The 19934-nt window shown below is 40.1% G+C and overlaps 1 protein-coding gene across 1 annotated transcript in view; it reads right to left on the minus strand.

Moving 5' to 3' along the window:
* Window positions 1–1062: 1062 nt before the first annotated feature.
* C14H12orf50 (chromosome 14 C12orf50 homolog) overlaps window positions 1063–19934 on the minus strand; it is a 29454-nt gene continuing 10582 nt past the window's right edge. Inside the window, exons 4-12 of the mRNA XM_038756064.1 lie at window positions 15557–15733; window positions 15172–15249; window positions 14965–15075; window positions 10968–11078; window positions 9840–9974; window positions 7779–7943; window positions 5596–5700; window positions 5044–5238; window positions 1063–1175 (exon numbers count right to left, since the gene is read on the minus strand). Coding sequence (XP_038611992.1) covers window positions 1063–1175; window positions 5044–5238; window positions 5596–5700; window positions 7779–7943; window positions 9840–9974; window positions 10968–11078; window positions 14965–15075; window positions 15172–15249; window positions 15557–15733 — 1190 coding nt within the window. The remainder of the gene's footprint in view (window positions 1176–5043; window positions 5239–5595; window positions 5701–7778; window positions 7944–9839; window positions 9975–10967; window positions 11079–14964; window positions 15076–15171; window positions 15250–15556; window positions 15734–19934) is intronic.

A 19934-nucleotide genomic window follows, 5' to 3' on the forward strand; every position in this document is an offset into this window, starting at 1 on the left:
TTAAAAAAATGTGGGAGACGCTTAAAGAAATTTAGAGAAGTACAAATATCACTAACCGTGTCTGGTCTTTGAGTCGTTCTAAGGAAACACTTAGAGCAGGATATGAATTTGTTAACACCCTAGGGCATTGTATAATAATAATAATAAAAATAATAAGGCATTTAATAAGCGTTTACTGTGTGCAAAGCACCTGTTCTAAGAGCTGGTGGATGTTACAAGATGATCAGGTTGTCCCACGGGGGGCTCACAGTCTTAATCCCCATTTTACAGGTGAGGTAACTGAGGCACAGAGAAGTTAAGGTGACTTGCCCATAGGCACATAACTGACAATTGGTGGAGCTGGGATTTGAACCCATACCTCTGATTTCAGAAGGCCCGGGCTCTTTCCATTGAGCTTCTCCAAGTGCTCTCTGTTAAGCGCTCACTATGTGCCAGAACACTGGGGTAGATGCAAGGTAATTGGGTAGGACACAGTTCCTGTCCCACCTTGGGCTCTACATCTTAATCCCCATTTTACAGATGAGATATCTGAGGCTCAATGAAGTGACTTGCCCAAGGTCACCCAATAGACAAGTGGCAGAGCAGAATTAGAACCGAGGTCCTTCTCAATCTCAGGCCTGTGCTCTATTCTCTGAACCTCCAGCCTATATTGCTGGTATTCCATGAAGGGACTTGAGCGAAAATAATGCATTTTTAATTAATTAGCTAAATGCATCATTAATTCATTTTAAATGAGCGGCTGAGCAATGTTTAAAAAGGTTTTTCAACTGGATATCTTCAAAACAGAGAAGCAGCATGCCTCAGTGGAAAGAGCCCGGGCTTTGGGGTCAGAGGTCATGGGTTCAAATCCAGACTCCGCCACTTGTCAGCTGTGTGACTTTGGGCAAGTCACTTAACTTCTCTGTGCCTCAGTTACCTCATCTGTAAAATGAGGATTAAGTCTGTGAGCCCCATGTGGGACAACTTGATCACCTTGTATCTACCCCAGCGCTTATAATAGTGCTTTGCACATAGTGAGCTCTTAATAAATGCCATCATTAAAACAGCCCCATAATGTTAAAGTCAATAGAAATTATAGCTACCTGAATATATTTTGTCCATTTTGGCATATGTTTTTGAAAAGGACATCCTTCTTTTCCAGCCTGGAGCATTAGATGATGTTGAGGAATATTTGTCTGAGGAAAAAAAAAACACCCCCCGCAACCAAAAAAAAAGTGTATGATACAATTTCAGCATTTAAATATTATGCAATTCCTCACCACAATTCTTTCAAGGAAGTCTGAATAGTTTACACATGCAATCAATTTTGAAAACATTTGGGGGAAGTTTGGCTATGAACAAGGTCCCACAGAAAGTCCATGAGAGGAAATGAAAAACATTTCTTGACCATAAAGAGCTACACTTTCCCCTTTACAACAGGAGATTTTTATGGTCTTTGGTTCTTGAATGTGAGGAGATCTCCTTCCTCATTTTCTGGTCTTGCCACAGAGTTCTCCACCTGCTTCCAGAGATTAGACAGCACCCCTCGGGAACTCTGATTTTTGGCAGTATGTGGAATTCAGTGGAGGCAAGTCCTCAATCACATAATCTGTAAGTGAAGGGTTCAATCTTCAAGCAAGGCCATGACTCTGAAAGCATGCACTAGAGAGTCTTGGCTAAGCTCACTCTGGGTCCAAAACTCCCTCCAAAAAACCCTTGTAACTTTTCTATTTTTGCCTGGGGGAGGAAAGAATATGAGGCCAAGCATCTCTCTGATACAGGACCATGAGGTAAGAGCTCACTGACTCAACAGCAACAAAGAATACCCCACAATTATTGACCCACTGGATATCAGGGAACGGGAGGAAAATTGGGCTGTTTTTCTATTTCCTGAAATACATTATTAACTGCCACAACATATGTCATAGCCCTCAACTGAAAATGTTATTTTTAAAGCATCTTTTAAAGAAAACATTGCTCTGCACTTTCTTCCATTCATTCAGTCTTATTTATTGAGTGCTTACTGTGTGCAGAGCGTGGTACTAAGTGCTTAAAACTGAATAGTTGGCTGAGGGTTTGTGCTGTGTATTAATATTAGTTTACCATTTCAGAGTGTGCAACTTGGAAATTTTCTAGGTACTATATAATACCATGCAACCACTGTCACTATTGAAAGGTGGCACCATGGAAGGAGAACCCTTGAAATGTAATCTGTTGAGCATGCTGGCAGGTGGGTTCCTGGGAGATATTAGGAGAGGAGGGGGGTTTGATCAATTCTGATCCAAAACTATTAGTTCTTCCCAAGCAGTGCTTACGGTGCCTATTTTCAGGTGTCTCCTAGAAGATTTGAGTAATTGTTACATGAAATAATATTTTTTTTTACAAAACCTGATTCACATAGCTAGAGCCACCAAGTTGAAGAAAAGGCAGTGAGGTTTGTGCAAAGAGATGTGAAATAGTGGTGATGGAGAGACAGAGGGGGTGTATTTTTTTTGTTTGTACCTCTACATGATAACATGACTTGTAAGAAAGGCTATTCTTCCAAAGTATCATTCTGCCAAGCTAACACAACTGTGTTTTGCTTTTAAATGTAAGAGACTAGAACAGTGTATTTTCTAGATAGGAGGAAGTCACATTTCTAAAGTCAACCCAATTATTCCTAAGTGGATGTATGAGAATCGGACAGAAGACCTCTGAATCTCTGATTATTGGATCTGTGCTTCCTGTTTCCTAACCAAGTGAAGATAGAGAAGGGCAGAACCAGGAGAGGGGCTCTCAGCGGCTCCCTATGTGACACTGGGTCCTCATCAGAAACTCTTTGACTTCCAGGTTGGAGTAGATCAACTAAAGGAAATCACCACTGCCAGCTCCAAACTCGTGTCCAGTCAAGGAGAAGGGGGTTGGAATTGAGTGGGGAGATTTGGAATAAAGGAGGGAAGGCCCGGTTTTGGAATTCCAAGGGGCTGTGTATGGGTTTGGAAGTCCGAGGAGTACACTGAGGAACTAGGGGAAGATCCAAGATCCGGAAAATATGGGTTTGGAGTGAAGATGAGGTGTAGGTTAAGTGCAAGAGTGTAAAATGATGGCTGGGTTGGGTATGTGCACACAGATAAGAGGGACTAGGGTTTCAGGGTTAGGGAGGACGCATCCAATGTGTGGTGGCTATGGGGACCCATAGATATTTGCCAGAATCGTCAGCTTGAAAATGATTATTTTTTCCACGTCAGCTCTGATGACCTGGGCTCCTCTTTACCTCAGCTACTCTCCTCTACACTGTAAACTCCTCCGCGCTGGAGGCTCATTGTTTGGTGATTGATGGACTGACTGACTAAATACACCATACTTCCTGTTCCTTAGGATCACTGTTTGCCAGGGTGACACAGAATGATGGAAATGGTTCAATTAATATTCACTGAGTACTGACTGGGTGCACGACACTGCCTTAGACACTGTGCAAGATACTTACAATGCATCTCACAAGGTCCACAATGGAAAGTCTAAGATCTGCTTCCAAAGGCAGACAAAGCACTTTACATGTGAAGAAAACAAGCCATTTGACTTCAGGGAAAAAAGCATTACAAAATATTCAATTAATAAAGGATTAACTTCCCTCAGCTGAGCCTTTATGATTTGAAGAGATGGCAACACTCAGCATTCCACAGAGCACTCTGACAACCAAAAAAAAAATGTGTTCATGGACTTTGATAGATTTGAGTGGCATTTTGTGAAGTTCAGAGAGTAGAAACCCAATCTTCAAAGGAGCAAAATTCAACAAGAAAAAGCAGGAAAAGGAGAATTGGCTTTTCTTTTCCCCCCGTGGCCTTGTATTTCCTGACATAGTGCACTGGTTCTGCCTTATTACATGATAAAATGCTTTACAACCAATTTGTGCATGGAGTGAGAGATGAGAGGTTGTCAAAAAGATTGCAGTTAACCCCTAAACTAACCCTTTCAGAGAGCAATCATGCCTGCTTGAAAGAAAGGCAAGTCACTGGAGTGAAAGTGATAATTGCTATTCCGCTAGTGGAGCAAGAAAATGTCAACCATTTTAAAAACAATCCCCAAGAGTAAAATAAAGCTTTCCGGTAGGGAAATCCTCTGAAACCGAACTTTAGCATGACAAAATGTCAGAACATCTATATAGGCCTTTAAAGGTTCCTTTCCGATTCCTAAGTAGCATATATTACTGAGAGTCAAAGAGATGCCCTTAAGAGTAAAGAAGTTTTTGTCCAAAAGTGTTAGAAGGAGAGTGGATTGACTTAGCAAGAAATTCCAATGTGTGCCAGTATTCAGTTTGCAATGTGTAAATTCTTGCAAAATCCCATGGGAAGGAAAACTCACACTGCAAGATTCACCTGTTCCAACATCACGCACATGAAGTTTCTACCGACAGCTAGGTACTGAGCCCAAAGTAGCTTTAGTTGGCCTAAGATATGTTTCCACTCCATGGGGGTGATGGGGGAGATTGCTTCCTCAACCATCAGAGCTAGACTTGTTTTATGGAACTTGTTAAGTGCTTACTTTGTGCCAACCACAATACTAAGCACGGGAGGTACATACAAGATAGTCAGGGTGGATAGTTCCTGTCCCACATGAGGTTCACAGCTTAAGTAGGAGGGAGAATAGGTATTGAATCTCCAATTTCCAAATAAAGAAACTGAGTCAAGTGACTTGCCCAAGGTCACAGAGCAGACAAGTGGCAGAGGTCTTTTGATTTCTAGTCCTGTGCTCTTTCCAACAGGCCATGCTGCTTCTAATTCCAAGCCTCTACCCGGACCTGAGAGCTTCTGATCAGGATTAGAAAGGTCCAAGATAATGACTTTCCATTCTGGTAGCCTGCAAGTCCCCTACCTGTCTTCACTTTCCTGTCCCTAAAAATAATCCCTTCCCCCTTTTTCCATTCAAATGCACCCAGTGAAAAGTTGGTCGAAGGACTCGGGTAAAAGAACTTTTCCCGATTCCCAAACAGTGTTCTTCGAAAAATGATTAGTGAGAACATGCTTTTATGGGACAACTGGATGTACTTTACAAAGAATTCACAATGAAATGTACTGAGAGTCTTACCTGGATACTGAACAAATCTGGGTTCCCTGTCTTTATTGTAAGTCCTATTTCCCGATTGGCCATGTGCTGAGGAATTCCCTGGAACACTTCTGACAACTTCTCTTGGAAGACGAGTAAAGGAAGCATTCTCAGAATTCCTGCTTTTATCAGTTCCTTGGCAACCCATTTTATTTTTGGGATTTGGAACCTGTGTTGCTGTGAGGAAAAAAAAAATCCTCTTATAATAAATGATTTTTTTAAAAAAAGACTATTCAACAGTGTGTCGGGTGGCATAGTCATATGCTTAATGAAAATGAAGTTGTTACTTTAAAGACAAGCTATTAGTAGTGCTATCCTGGTGGTATTTTTATTTCATTCAATCAATTAATGGTATTTACTGAGTACTTGGTATGTGCCAGACACTGTTCTGAGCACTTCGGAGAGTATAATACAACAGAATTAACAACCACGTTCCCTGCCAGTAATGACAGTACAGTCTCATTAGTAGTTTATATTTCTCACCTTATTTCTTATAATGCTTAAAATTAGTTGGACTTCAACAGTGTTTTTTACCTTTTCTTGTCCCTGGATTAGATGAGTTCTTTGGTTCCTCATAAAACCATTTCTTTTTTTTCACCCCTTTAAAGTTAGATTTCCTCATTTGCTGAGTATTATTCACTTGGAAAAGATAAAAATATAATCGTTTCAAAAGACAGCATGCTTTAATATTCAATCAATGGTATTTATTGAGCACTTCCTGTGTGCAGAGCACTGTATTAAGCACTTGGGAGAGAACCATATAACAGAGTCGCTAGATGCGTTCCCTGCCCACAGTGAGCTTACATTCTAGAAGAAGAATAGGAGATACACTAATCAGAAAATTAACTGTGAGTGATAATTACACATTGGCATATGTTACTACTTAGAGAAGTACCTTGGCCTAATGGAGAGGACACGGGTTTGGGAGTCAGAAGGACCTCGGTTCTAATCCAGACTCTGACACTTGTCTGTTGTTGTGACCTTGAGTGGGTCACTTTATTTCTCTGTGCCTCAGTTATCTCATCTGTGAAACAGGGATTAAGACTGTGAGCCCCAAGTGGGACAGGGATGGTGTTCAGTGCAATTTGCTTGGATCCACCCCAGTGCTTAGTACAGTGCCCGGCACATAGTAAGCACTTAACAGATGCCGCAATTATTATGGACAAATGCATTAGCTGCATCAATTTATCGACTCTGATTGTTTTTTTGAAATAAAAGGATCTTTTCAAGTACAAAATGGGTATGTTGAAAAAATTTCATTGAGTGGTATTTCTCATATTTCACAGAGAAAAATCCTTTTGCAGAAGAAGAGTGTGTGGATCCCAATTTAGGAGCAGTGGGGAGAGGGTGTCTTCTTGGAGTAGTTTTAAATGTCTAATTTGAACAGATGTTCACTTTTTAGCATTTTAAAATGAATCTTCTGTTGTACAGAAAGATCTCCCTAAGGAAAATTTAGCTAACTGAGAATGCTACTAATATTATTTCACTTTCTTGCATTCTTATGAATATTATACAGCCTCCTTCGAGTTCCCAAGGGAAGCACAAGGGTGGGACTACCCTTCTGCTTAGCCCTACCAGGCTCTCAGACGTTGGCGAAAGGCTTCCTCCAAATAGGCTGTAACAAAAACAGGAACAAAGAAAGGGTACTTTTGCTTCAGAGCACTTGAAGATGATAGAACCATCACCATGCTGGAATGGTCTCTCTATCCATGATATCAGCACAACTGAGTCAATCCACTTAGGAGTGCGTGCAGTGTGTTTCAGGCAGCCCAACCTAGAAGTTTCAGCCAGGAGAGTCAAATCTGTTTATTGACCGCCTCGTGTTCAGACTCCATGAAAGTGCTGTGGCGATCATATATTCCAACACGGTTTAGTGGAAAAGGCGTGGAACTGGGAGCCAAGTGATCTAGATTTGAGTCCCTGCTCTGCCACTGGTCTGCTGTATTGTCTCAGGCAAGACACTTAACCTCTTTGATCCTCAATTTGCTCACCTATGAAGTGGGCATAAGATAAACTGGTTAACTCCAATGCTTAGAGCAACGTAAGTGCTTAATGAATGCTGTATCATCGATGTCTAACCCTGTCAGCTTCCACTGGTCTGCAACTAGAAAAGTCCAGGAGGAGGATATTCAAAATAAAGGAACTTTGCTGCTGGTTCTTGAGGCTTAGCGTTATTCTTTTTTGGTTTTGTTTTGTTTTTTCCTAAATGCAAGGGAAATGGTGTTCTCTTCCTTCTTTAACGGGGGAGAAGAAAAATACACAATTGGTCATAAATAGATGTTCATTATCTTAACTGGGCGGTAAAGCTTGCCCAAGGAAAGATAAGTGGAAAGAAAATATTTTTAAGGATTGCCCTTGACTTATTGCAACAAAGAGATGATCAAAATCTCCTAGGCTCAGTTTCTAGAATCAAACTGTTCTGAGAATCTCCTCACTCATAAATCCCTATCTTGCTTCTAGGCGAAATCCCAAAGTTTGGAGTTTTGGAATTGGTCTTTAAAAAAGGTTCCTAAGAAGCCACCCCAATTTGGCTATCAGCCAATTAAGACTGTTTCATATGACAAATTTCACCTGAGGATTTAAAAGCACTGCATCAAAGTTCCTCAGACAGAGCCGCCTATTAAGACAATGCCAGGTGTGGCCAGAGTACCCCATGCCTCCAGCTTCAACTTTTAGACCATTTTCCTTGATTCACTATGTGAGTTAAAAGCCTCTACCCAATTTGGCTTCACCCAAAAGAAAAGACTTTGGCTTCTTCGTCTCACTTGAAGAGGGATCCTCTTTGTATCTCGTGTTGGTATTTTCTTTAGCATTTAGTACATGTGTTGTATTTGCTGATCTCGCAGTCATAGAATGCTTCTGGTGATAGCTGTTGCTGATGTCTTTGGGGGAAGATTGATAAAATGAAATTTTAGTCAATATTAGTCCTTTTCAATTTAATTGATTTAAAACTTGAAATTGTTTTTCCTTTAGAGGCAATAGTAAAGAAAATGCATTCTTTACTCAAAGTGTAAAATGTTCTAAGCATAGCCGCTTCAGAAACCAAAACAAAACTGTAAATATAGGTTGCGTTGCTAAATACCAGAGCAGGTATAATCAGAGGGCAATGATAATAATAATAATGGCATTTATTAAGCACTTACTATGTGCAAAGCACTGTTCTAAGCACTGGGGAGATTACAAGGTGAACAGGTTGTCCCACATGGGGCTCACAGTCCCCATTTTACAGATGAGGTAACTGAGGCACAGAGAAATTAAGTGACCTGACCAAAGTCACACAGCTGAAAAGTGGTGGAGCTGGGATTTGAACCCACGACCTCTGACTCCAAAGCCCGTGCTCTTTCCACTGAGCCACGCTGCTTCTCTTTTAAAAAGTATATCAATTTGCAAAATATATACATTTTCCACTTGTCAGGTGTGTGACCTTGGGCAAGTCACTTAACTTCTCTGTACCTCAATTACCTCATCTGTAAAATGGGGATAAAGACTGTGAGCCTCATGGGGGACAACCTGATTACCTTGTATCTACCCCAGTGCTTAGAACAGTGTTTGGCACATAGAAAGCGCTTAACAAATAACAACCTTATTATTATTATTGTTAAAAATGTTTCACCATTTTTTTTAATAACTTCATGCTGTGGTAGGCTAAAAGGGGGTGAAGGTGAAAAAGAGAGAAATAATTTAAATCGTAAGCTCATTATGGGTACGTATCTGTTAATTTCTCTTGTACTCTACCAAGCGCTTAGAACGCTGCATTGTGCATGGAAAGCACGTAATAAATACCACTGATGGATTGAGGGATAAAATCCTCACAGTGATTGCTAGAGCAGATGCATCCTGCGAGTTGGAAGTGATTGGGGTCCAGCTGATAATATACAGAGGAAGTGTCTTCTCTAATTCATTTATTCATTCAATCGTATTTATTGAGCGCTTACTGTGTGCAGAGCACTGTACTAAGTGCTTGGGAAGTACAAGTTGGCAACATATAGAGCCAGTCCCTACCCAACAACGGACTCACAGTCTAGAAGGGGGAGACACACAACAGAACAAAACATGTAGACAGATGTTGAAATCGTCAGAACAAATAGAATTAAAGCTATATGCACATCATTAACAAAATAAATAGAATAGTAAATATGTACAAGTAAACTAAATAGAGTAATAAATCTGTACAAATATATATACAAGTGCTGTGGGGAGGGGAAGGAGGTAGGACAGGGGGGATGGGGAGGAGAGATAATCCCTCTAATCCCTTCTCTCCACTTGGAACCTTGTCTAATTCCTAGCTCTTAGTACAGTGTTGTGCACACAGTAAGCGCTTACTAAATATTGTTACTACTACTACTACTAAGTGCACAATGGGGGAATCAGTAATGAATCCCTAAGTTCACAGGAGACTCTGGGGCCTCTTGTCATTCATTCAAACATATTTACTGAGTGCTTACTGTGTGCAGAGCACTGTACTTAGTGCTTGGGAGAGTACAACAATAAACAGACACATTCCCTGCCCATCAATTTTGCTGATAATCATTCCGATATTTCTGTTACTACCCTCTCTACAACCAGGGGAATGCAGTTTAGGGAGTTTGGATAGAAAACAGCTTCCTCTGAAGTATACTTTCAGCGTGTTTTAGGCATTTTTTTTGGTAGGTCCTAGGTATTTAGGAAACCAAAGAAGAATTTGGGTTAGTATTTACATTTCCAGTCTGTGATGTGTGCATGATAATCAAGCATTATTTGGCTCTGTTCAGCTAGATTTCAAACTAAGAAATACTTACTGTCCCGCTTATTGAAAGATTTGCTCCCTTTAAAATGTGAACTTTTTGACATAATGAATTCCTTTTCTTCGGTTAAGGTTTCACTTTCATCCACTCCAAGATATATGATCCCTTGTGGAGCATAACAGTCACCTCCTACATGGAGTCACAAAGCGTCATGTTAAACAGAAATGGCACAGTCCTATTTCAATGTAAGACAAGGGCAACACTCCATTTCAGGGCGATTTCAGGGAGAAAGAGATTGGCTCATTCGAGCATGGGAAATCATTTCTTAATGGAGAAACCGAACTGACCCGACATGATATTTCAGGAAAATGGATTGTTTGAACCTGTCTGTTCTACTCTAGCAAGGGGAGATGTGATCTCGAAACAGATCATTAGCCGGGTCATCCGGCCGATTCTAGATACCAAAGGAAGGTACTGCCAAAACGTAGTAGCACCTGTGGCCATCCACGGCCAATTCTCATCATTCAGTTCCATCTGATGGGGCGGGAGAAGAACCAGCAGAAGTCTCTGATTTTAGTGCTGTAACTATAGGTGAAAAGAGCAAAGGCAAGAAAGAAAGCAGGGAATAGTTGGGAAAGCATAACTGCCATAAATCGGACCTGCCTTGCAACTTCCAGCTCTTTTGAGATCCAATCTCCCCCGGGCCCCATCTTGTCCCAGTCAAAATGTCCTTATGCTTGGTTAATCCAAAATTTTAAAACTATTAACCTAAAACTCTGCTGCTAAATTACTCCTGTTAATGAATTAATCTAAATAATTTGAATGCTGAAATGGGAGTTCTTATGTTCCTTATATCTACTCGCCTATAATACTTCAAATTGGAGTGAAAAAAATATTTGGAGGAAATGCATAAACTTGCTTCAGATAAATTTTCTAGACACACATACTTAATAGGACTTAACATATTCATTGAATGGTGACATTTCTATTTTTCAAATTTCTATTACTTCATGAATCTATTTTTGAGGTCAACAGTAGTGTTGAAAAGCATTCACTATTTTAAAGATTGACTCAGTAAAATTAGTTATGAGAGCAGAATAATCACAAATCATTCTCAATTCATTTATGTTCCAGGATCTATTAGACATAGACTGTCAGGGGAAAAAAAAAATTTAAAATCACCTCCATTCTTAAAAGTAGTGAGTTCAGTCCTTAATTTTCCATTCAGGGATTCTTTAATCTCCACTTGCCTTTCAAATGCATTTAGCTTTGAAGGAATGGTAAGCCCATCACCTACAATAGAAAATCAACCTGTTAATACCATCTCACCACAGTAAGGTTTTGAGAAAATATACACCAGATGAAAGAGCAAAGAGTTTGGAATTAATTCTAAGGAAGGTATTAATCAATCAGCATACTAAGCGCTTGGGAGAATGTACTTAGGCAAAGTCAGTAGACAAGTTCCTGTCCCAAGTCCGGAGGTATAATTTTCACTTTACGTAGGCGGCAGGGAAAATAGTGGAGAAAGGAGCAGTCGGGGAGACAGATGATGTTAGACTGTAAACTCCTGGAGGGCAAGGATGGTGTCTACCAATTCTGTTGTATTATACTCTCCCAAGCGCTTAGTACGATGTTCTGCCTAAAGCAAACACTCAATAAATATCCCTAATTGATGCTGAGCATGACAATGGGGAGCCCTCCTGAGCCTGGGTATGGTCAAAGCAGCTGTCTCTTTTTTGCCTGATATTGAAGGTTGCCCGGTACAGTGTATGGAACTAAAACCTCAATTATCATTGCTTGCAACAAATGCATTACTAACTTAGTAAAGTGGAAAACTTGCCTATCCCCTAGCTGACAAACAGTACAGACAAATATCTAAAATTGAAAATTTGTAATTAGCACTCTTACATCTTTGCAAATACAATGAAAATTATTTTTGCTCCAGGAACAGTCAGTTAAGTTCAGTAAATGAAACAAACAGGGTTGGGTTTTGTTTGTTTTGAATGAGGTAGAAGCATTAAATTTAGAAATCACTGATCTTTCCATCACTGCTTTGAAATTGTGATTTTTCCAAATTCTTCCACCTTGTCGAAGGTGTTTTCATTGTTGTCAACTAGCAAGGCTACTTAGGTGTTATTGTGAAAAACAAAATGGGTGAAAATTATTAAATATAAAATTACATAATTATACTACAATTATTTTATATAAATAGATAATTACACAATTATATATACAGTCCTAAATTATTTCCTGCAGTCTTCTTTTTTCCAATTATCATTTCTTGCTTTTTCAGGCAGCAAGGAGCAAAGAAAACAACATTATTTCTTCTAAATTGCCTACCAGGAAACTACACTGCTGCCATCTGCTGATATCAAAGTCTACAGAGAGAGGAGCAGGTCAGTGAGTATTGAATTATATATTCAAGTCTTCCTAATACGTGGAGCTTCGGAAATGGTTGTACTTCAAAATATATTCCCTTCCTTTCATATCAGGTGGGGTTTTTTTTTTAGTGGTACTTGTTAAGCACTTACTATGTGCCAGGCATTTTACTAAGCAATGAGGTCTCGTCTGGTCTTTAACTGTCTAGTCGTTTCTGACCCGAAGTGACACTATGGCACATCTCTCCCAGGACGCCCCGCTCTCCATCTGCAATCATTCTGGTAGCGCATCCATAAGAGTTTTCTTGGTAAAAATCTAGAAATGATTGCCTTCCACTCACTAGCCACTGCCCCAGCTAGGAATGGAATTGCTAAGCCTCTGCTAGACTCTCCCTCCAATAGCCAAGACTATTAGTCTGGAAACTCTCCAGATGCGATCCTGAGAGGGGAAGCAATAAGGTAGCTACAAGATAGTTGGGTTGGACACAGTCATTCCTTCTCCCACCTAGGGCTCACAGTCTTAATCCCCATTCTACCGATGAAGGAACTGAGACAAAGAGAATTTAAGTGACTTTCCCAAGGTCACATAGCATGATAGTATTGCAGTGTTTGTTAAGAGTTTACTCTGTGCAGAGCACAGAGCTAAGCTAGGAGAGAATACAAAAGTGGGCAGTAGACATGGTCCCCATCCCTTTGGTGGTTCACAGTCTTTAGAACAGAAATACATTTGGAAAAATGTCCTATACAAATACAATTTCTCTTGAGGGAGTTTTTTTTAAGTTATAGTTATCCTTCTAATTTGGAGAACCACCACTAAAGGTGAAGTTCACTTCTGAGTGAGTGTCTCAAAAGGTATGGTCCTGTTCACACTAGGCACACAAAAACGTTGCCTTTGAGGTGTTGATATGCGTAATGTTTACAGTGGCTGGGTATGTTTTCTCTTTTGCCTCCCTTTATCTCTTTCCATGTCCTTTGTTTGTTATAGTGACTTTTGTATGGCATTTGTTAAACCTTTACCATCAAACATTATTCTAAGAACTGGGATAGATACACATGAATTAGGTTGGACACAGTTCCAGTCCAGCATGGGGCTTGCAGTCTAAATAGGAGGGAGAATAGGAGAACCAAGGCACAGAAAAGTTAAGCGACTTGCCCAAGGTCACACAGCAAGCATTTGGCAGAGCTAGGTTTAGAACCCACGTCCTCTGGCTCCCAGGCTCATTCTCTTTCCACTGGGCCCTGCTTCTTCTTGAAAACGTAGGTGAGAAATGAATTCATAGAATGCCTTATCTGCACTTCAATATAACTCTGCTTTAGCAGTGGGCACAGGCCCCAGTTTACGCTAACAAAACTGCTCAGAAAACTCAATCAAGGAAAGTGGTAGTCTAACTCTTTGAATGGGTCTGAGATCTTTCATTGATGGACACAGCTACTGCTAAACCAAATAAGACTGCTCCATCAGAATAAATTTATCCCTATTAAGGTAAATGGAAGATCTCTTGGTATGCTGTAATTTTAGTGACTGCTTGTCAACTGCAGGCTATTAACACAGTTAATATCAGTGGTCTATTAGGTCTAAGAAGAGAAAGTAGGACAAAAGAGTCAGCTCTGTTTCTGGTTTAACTGTGACTTTACCATGACCTTACTTCTTAAACCCATTGTGAGGAGCAATGTTTTAATAATTGTTAATAATTGGGCATGGGAATTAGCCCATCACCTATTGCTAAAGACAAAACACTCCTGGCCTACACTGTCCAAGAATTGTAGAAATCACTGTATTTATGGAATCTACCAATCCTTCCTTGCAGAAGGGCACAGTGTCATGCCTTTTTCAACAAATCAGTCGATGCCATTTATTGAGCTCTTTTAATTGGCAGAGCACTGTGCTAAGGGTTTGGAAGAATGCAATACGATAAAGTTGGTGGACATGATTACTAACCTAAAGGAGCTTACAGTTTAGTAGGAGATACAGGTATTAAGATAAATTACAGATAGGGAAAGCGGCAGAGTTTAAGCATTGGCTTGGGTGGGGGATCAAAGTGCTTAAGGCTGAAGTGACACTGGGGTGTTTCTTGTCATTTTCCATGCTGAGGTATCATTATTTGGATCAAAATACCAACAGGACTGTTCCTAAAAAATGTCCTACCTCCAAGTACCTTTTAATTGTACTTTTAATCTTTCTTCATATAGATAACTAGCTTGACTGTCTTCTTTGAAAAGTATTTGAAGGCAAGTGACATCACTTTGCCAATGACTGGTGTAAAGTCAAATGTTGGCCACTCTTATGGAATCAGAACATTATAATCAGAACACTAGATACGATGTTAAATCTTGACTCTTATTTGCAAAGCACTTTCAAAAGCCATAGAGGAGAAAAGAGAAAAAAGCTCCGTGTTTTTTACTGCTTGCAATGGGCTCATGCAGAAATTCTGAGCTGATTCTCTGTGCAGTTGTTTCCATCTCTTTCTCAGTAAACTCCTTAAGGGAAGAGTTGTATTTCCCAAGAGCTTGCACTCTTCATGCAGAAATTGTTCTGTAAATGCTTCTAATGATGGACAGTTTAGCCACATGGAGGTAGTGGAGTGGACACAGACTGCTGTGTTAATTACCTGCCTGCCTTGGTGGTATCAGTCATACTCCCTAATCAATACTGTGGCTCCTCAAGAGTGGATTCTGGGCTTGGAAACCAGGTAGTATGCTCACCATGTAGCTATTTCATGCACTGTTTAAATGGATTAATTGCAGATATTTGAGGAATCTAAATCATCATCCTCTTGAAACACTGGCATCTAAACATTTACCTTCTTGCAAATCAGTGCCAGTTTCCAAGGGTTTCACAAAGTCTTTTTTGACTACAGAAGACACAAGTATTCCCGAGACATCTAGAGGAGTGTGGAATCTATAGTATTCACCTGATCTCCATAAAAGGAAAAAAAAGAAAGAAAAAAGGTTAGTATATTGATCAGGCAAATTTAAAAAAGCCCACCCCATACTTCCAAGATATTTACCAGATTTATAACACATTGCCTTTATTGCCTTTTCTTCTTCAATATCCTCAGAAGACCTCATCCATGAATTAGAAGAAACTGCAGGATGTAAATGCAATTATAACTGATTATTAAAATAAATTATAAATACTTATAATTATAAATTATTCCATGTCCAAAGAGTCTGATCATTCCTGCTACAAAGTAGAAACTCACTGACTTTTATTAATACTGTGCTACACGTTAACAATTTTTATATCAAAGAATCCTACATCATTCGGAAGAATTATACAGAGAAGAAACAAACAGCATGTATTTTTAGCTCAATTTTCCTTTGCACAAAATGATGCATGGGATTCCATCCATCCAAAGGGATAATTGCAATTAGGAGACAAGCTATATTAACCATTCTCCTTCTCTTCTTCCTCCTCTTCCTCCTCTTCATCTTCCTCATCCCCAAAATTGATAGTTACAACCAGTGGAGGATGGATTGGTCTTGCCAGAATCTCTCGAGATTTCAAAGGTCCTTTGGTTTCAGTAGGGGAAAGAATTCCTTCCAGAGTTTCCTTTAAAGGCGGAATATCTACATAAAAAATAAAAAAATCCAGTTCCTTTATTTAACTTTAGATAAACTGACTTGCTGAATTCAGAATTGGGACTGGATAGAGGTTAATTTCTTTCATCTTTCCTATCAGGATAATACTTACATCAAGAACAGCCATATTGCAAGAATGTTTTTCTCTGTTGTACTGTACTCTCCCAAGTATTGAGTACAGTGCTCTGCACATAGTAAGCACTCAATAAATATCATTGATGATAACATTTCCTAAATCAGCCCCTTTCTCCTCACCCAAGCAGCTATCATTCAGGCCCAAACTCTTCCACATGCCTCTCCACTCGTCAAAGACCACCCCTGGTCTTCCATTTCCTTCAAGCCTCACTTCCTTCTAAACTCTCCTCCCGAGTGTACCTCACTCTAGACTCTTCCACCTCCAATCCCTTGCTGATACTGTCCCTCCTGGTGAGAACTCCTCCTTGTTTGATGATGATGAGGAGGATTTTGGTATTTGTTAAGGGCTTACTGTGCATCAGGCACTATACTAAGAGCTGGGGTTAAAAAAACAAGGTTGGACACAGTCCCTGTCCCACATGGGGCTCACATTCTCAATCCACATTTCACAGATGAGTTAACTGAGGCAAAGAGAAGTGCAGTGACTTGTCCAAGGTCAAACAGCAGACAAGTGGCAGAGTCGGGATTAGAACTCAAGACTTTCTGACTCCCAAGCTCGTGCTGTATCCACAAACCCAGCTGCTTCTCTGTTTCCCTGTTTGTAATCTACCGAGCCACAGTCCTCGTCATCTTCAAATACTTCCCAAATTCCTTCGCCTTCCAGGAAGACCTCCTACTTTAATTTCCAATGCTGCTAATCAATTTAGCCACCTTTAGCAATTTTACTTTTATGATCTCCATACCACTTGTATATGTCGAGTCAATCGACATGTGAGAATACGAGCCCCATGTGGGACAAGGACTGAGTCACACCGGATTAATTTATATTGACCTCAGTGCTTAGCACAGTGCTTGGCACATAGTAAGAGCTTAAATATTATTATTATTAATAGTGATAATAATAAGAATTCTGATATTTCAGCCAGACATTCATATTTCTGCTTACAACCTGTTTTTCTTCTGTTCCCACACTTTTTATAAAACGTTTTTTAATCTATCTTTCCCACTAGAATATAATTCCTTGAGGCAAGGAATGTGAGTTTCCCTCTGTTGTAATCTGCTATGCATTAAGCATGTGCTCAATAATGTGATTGATTGATTGATCAACAAGAAAGCTGATCTATTCCCTACAATCATGTTGGTCTATCTCCTTTATATCTTCTACAGCACTGTAGTGTCCTTGTTAAGATGCAGCAATCAGAATTGTGTGTAGTGTTCCAGACGTGGATGTACTAATTTTCTCTACTTGTCAAATTTGCCTTTTATTTTCTATTCCCTTCCTTGTCATTTTGTTGGCTCATTTGGGCTACACATGGGACTGATAATTTGGAGTGAACTATCCAAGAAGGCTCTGAGGTGCCTTTTCTGAGTCCTGACTTACAGATAAGAGCCTTTCATTTAGTATCTGCAGTTAAACTTCGCTCTCCCTACCTGCATTCATTTACACTTCCCCACACTGAAGCTCAACTGAGGCTATTCTAGCTAATCAAGGGCATTTTATCTCCATCAGTAGAACAATTCACCACCCAGAAGAGCTTAATGGCATCTGTAAACTTGACGATTTTACTACACACTTTCTCTTCCAGGTCATTTAAAAAAATATTGAACTAAACTAGCGCTGGGAATGATCTTTTTCCAGATTCACTATTTGCTCATCTCCGTCCCCAAAAGTGACTATTTGCAATGCTGCCTTTAGTTTCCTATATTTTGGTCATTTTCTATCTTTTACAGAACACTTGCTCCAATCCCATGATTCTTCTTCCTTATTTTAGTCTCAGGTAAAGAAATGTATAAGGTCTTATGCAAGCCTAAATATACTATACTCATTGAATCTCTGTCTAATCTAGACTGGAAGCCCGTTGTGGGCAGGGATTGTCTCTATTACTGAATTGTACTTTCCAAGCACTGTACTAGTACAGTGCTGTGCACACAGTAAGTTCTCAATAAATATGGTTGAATGAATTAATGATTATTGACTCCTTCAAAGAACTCCAGCAGATGAGTATGGCATGATTTTCCCTTTACAGAATTATTTTTCAGCTTTAGAGGCTGCAGTTTTCTAAATTTGCACAGTTCCCAAACTTAATGATTGATTCTGCTGACTTGCAAGGTGGAAAATCAAGAGTCATGATTGTATCAATCTGAGAGCTCTCTCTGGACTCTTATAGAAGAGGATTACGGCTAAGGGTTTGCCAAGCCATCTGATGTAGCACAATACACTTCTGCCAGGACTTACAAAACTTCCCTCAAAACTCCTGGGTGAGTGCCTTAAGGTTCTGATGAATCAATCTTCACTTCTAGCTTCTTGATTTTTGTTTTAAAACTATCCCAAGTGGTTAAGACAATCTGTCCCGATTTTCTGACCGGTGGGGTGCTGAAAAGTAATTTGATGTGGGGAACTGAGCATCTTTCTCGAATGAACTCATGGAGTCTCTCAATTGTCTCCTCTTCAATTAGTCAATCGATCAATCATAGTTTTTGAGTGTGCAGAGCACTGTACTAAGCGCTTGGGAGAATCCCAAGTACGGTTTCATCCCAGAGAGCATGCTCATGAATGAAAGCCACTGATTCTTTATCTGGCTTCCTGGTTTTTGTGTACTTTGCACTTTGCAAAGTGCTCTTGAAATTCCTGTTTAGAGTGCCTCCTTGCCTGTTCACCTGCCTTTCTGTTCCCTGTGGGCTCTCTGATTCTGTCACCCAGGCAGCTGGTGATTTCAATTGTAGTCATCATCATCATCAATCGTATTTATTGAGCACTTACTATGTGCAGAGCACTGTACTAAGCACTTGGGAAGTACAAATTGGCAACATATAGAGACAGTCATCTAGATCTCCTCCTCCACGGGCTACATCTAGTTACCAAACAACTCCCAGCCAGCAATTGATGGAGACCTGAGATGAGGTAAGAGGCAAGGAAGAGCATATTCCATCTCTAAGGGGCCCATATGTACCTTCTTTGTGTATATCGTAATCCTTTGCCCATATCCTAGCATATCATAATTCTTTGTGCGTGTTAACAGAGTAATGGGGCTGTAGTCCTAAACAGCCATGGGAGAAATATAATGATAAACCTGTCCCGTCCTAGACCTGCTGCTATAACCTTGGCCCCCTACCCTGAGAAAAGAGCCAAGAAAAATGAGATTCAAAGAACCGAAGAGACTGACAGAAAATTGAGCAATAGGGGGTAAATTTTAACCTCCTGACTTTCATCCTTTGTTTCCATATCAATCAATGTTTTTCAGTGAGCCCTTACTTTGTACAAAGCATTGTTCTAAGTGCCTTAGAGACTACAATAGAGTTCATTGAAATTAGCTCTGTCCAAGAGGAGCTTACAAGATAGCCTGGGAGACACACACTAAAATGCACTCCTAGTAGGGAAAACAACGAAATATAAGTATACATATGTAAGGGCTTTGGGGTTTGGGGGTGGAGTGAGTATCAAAGTGTTTAAGGGTAGGGACTCATGCCTAGGTGATGCAAAGAGGAGGGAGAATGGAAGAGGGAAATGAGATGTTATTTGAAAGCGTTCTTGGAGGAGCTATGATTTTAATAGAGAAGTAGGTGGCCTAGTGGAAAGAGCCTGGGCTTGGGAGTCAGAGGATCTGGGTCCTAAATCCTGGCTCTGTCACGTGTCTGCTGTGTGACTTTGGACAAATCACTGAACTTCTCTGTGCCTCGGTTCCCTCATCAGCAAAATGGGGATTCAATACCTGTTGTGCCTCCTACTTAAACTGTGAGCCCCATGTGGGACCTGATTATCTTGAATCTACTACCCGAGGGTGCTTAGTGCAGGGCTTGACACACACTAAGCATTTAATAAAAATGATAAATTGTTATTATTATTATTACTAATGTTTTGAAAATGGAGAGGGTGGTGGTCTGTCAGATATGAAGGGGTAGGGACTTCCAAGCAGGAAGGTGGGTTTGAGCAAGAGATGAAACTGAATTGCAGCAAGTTGTTTGGTATTAGAGGAGCAAAGTCTATGCACTTGGTTGCTGTGAGAAGGAAATTTAGGATTTAGGATGAATTTACCCGAATGTACTTCTTTCTATT

Source organism: Tachyglossus aculeatus, chromosome 14, assembly GCF_015852505.1.
Source record: "Tachyglossus aculeatus isolate mTacAcu1 chromosome 14, mTacAcu1.pri, whole genome shotgun sequence".
In the NCBI taxonomy this organism is placed as follows: Eukaryota; Metazoa; Chordata; class Mammalia; order Monotremata; family Tachyglossidae; genus Tachyglossus; species Tachyglossus aculeatus.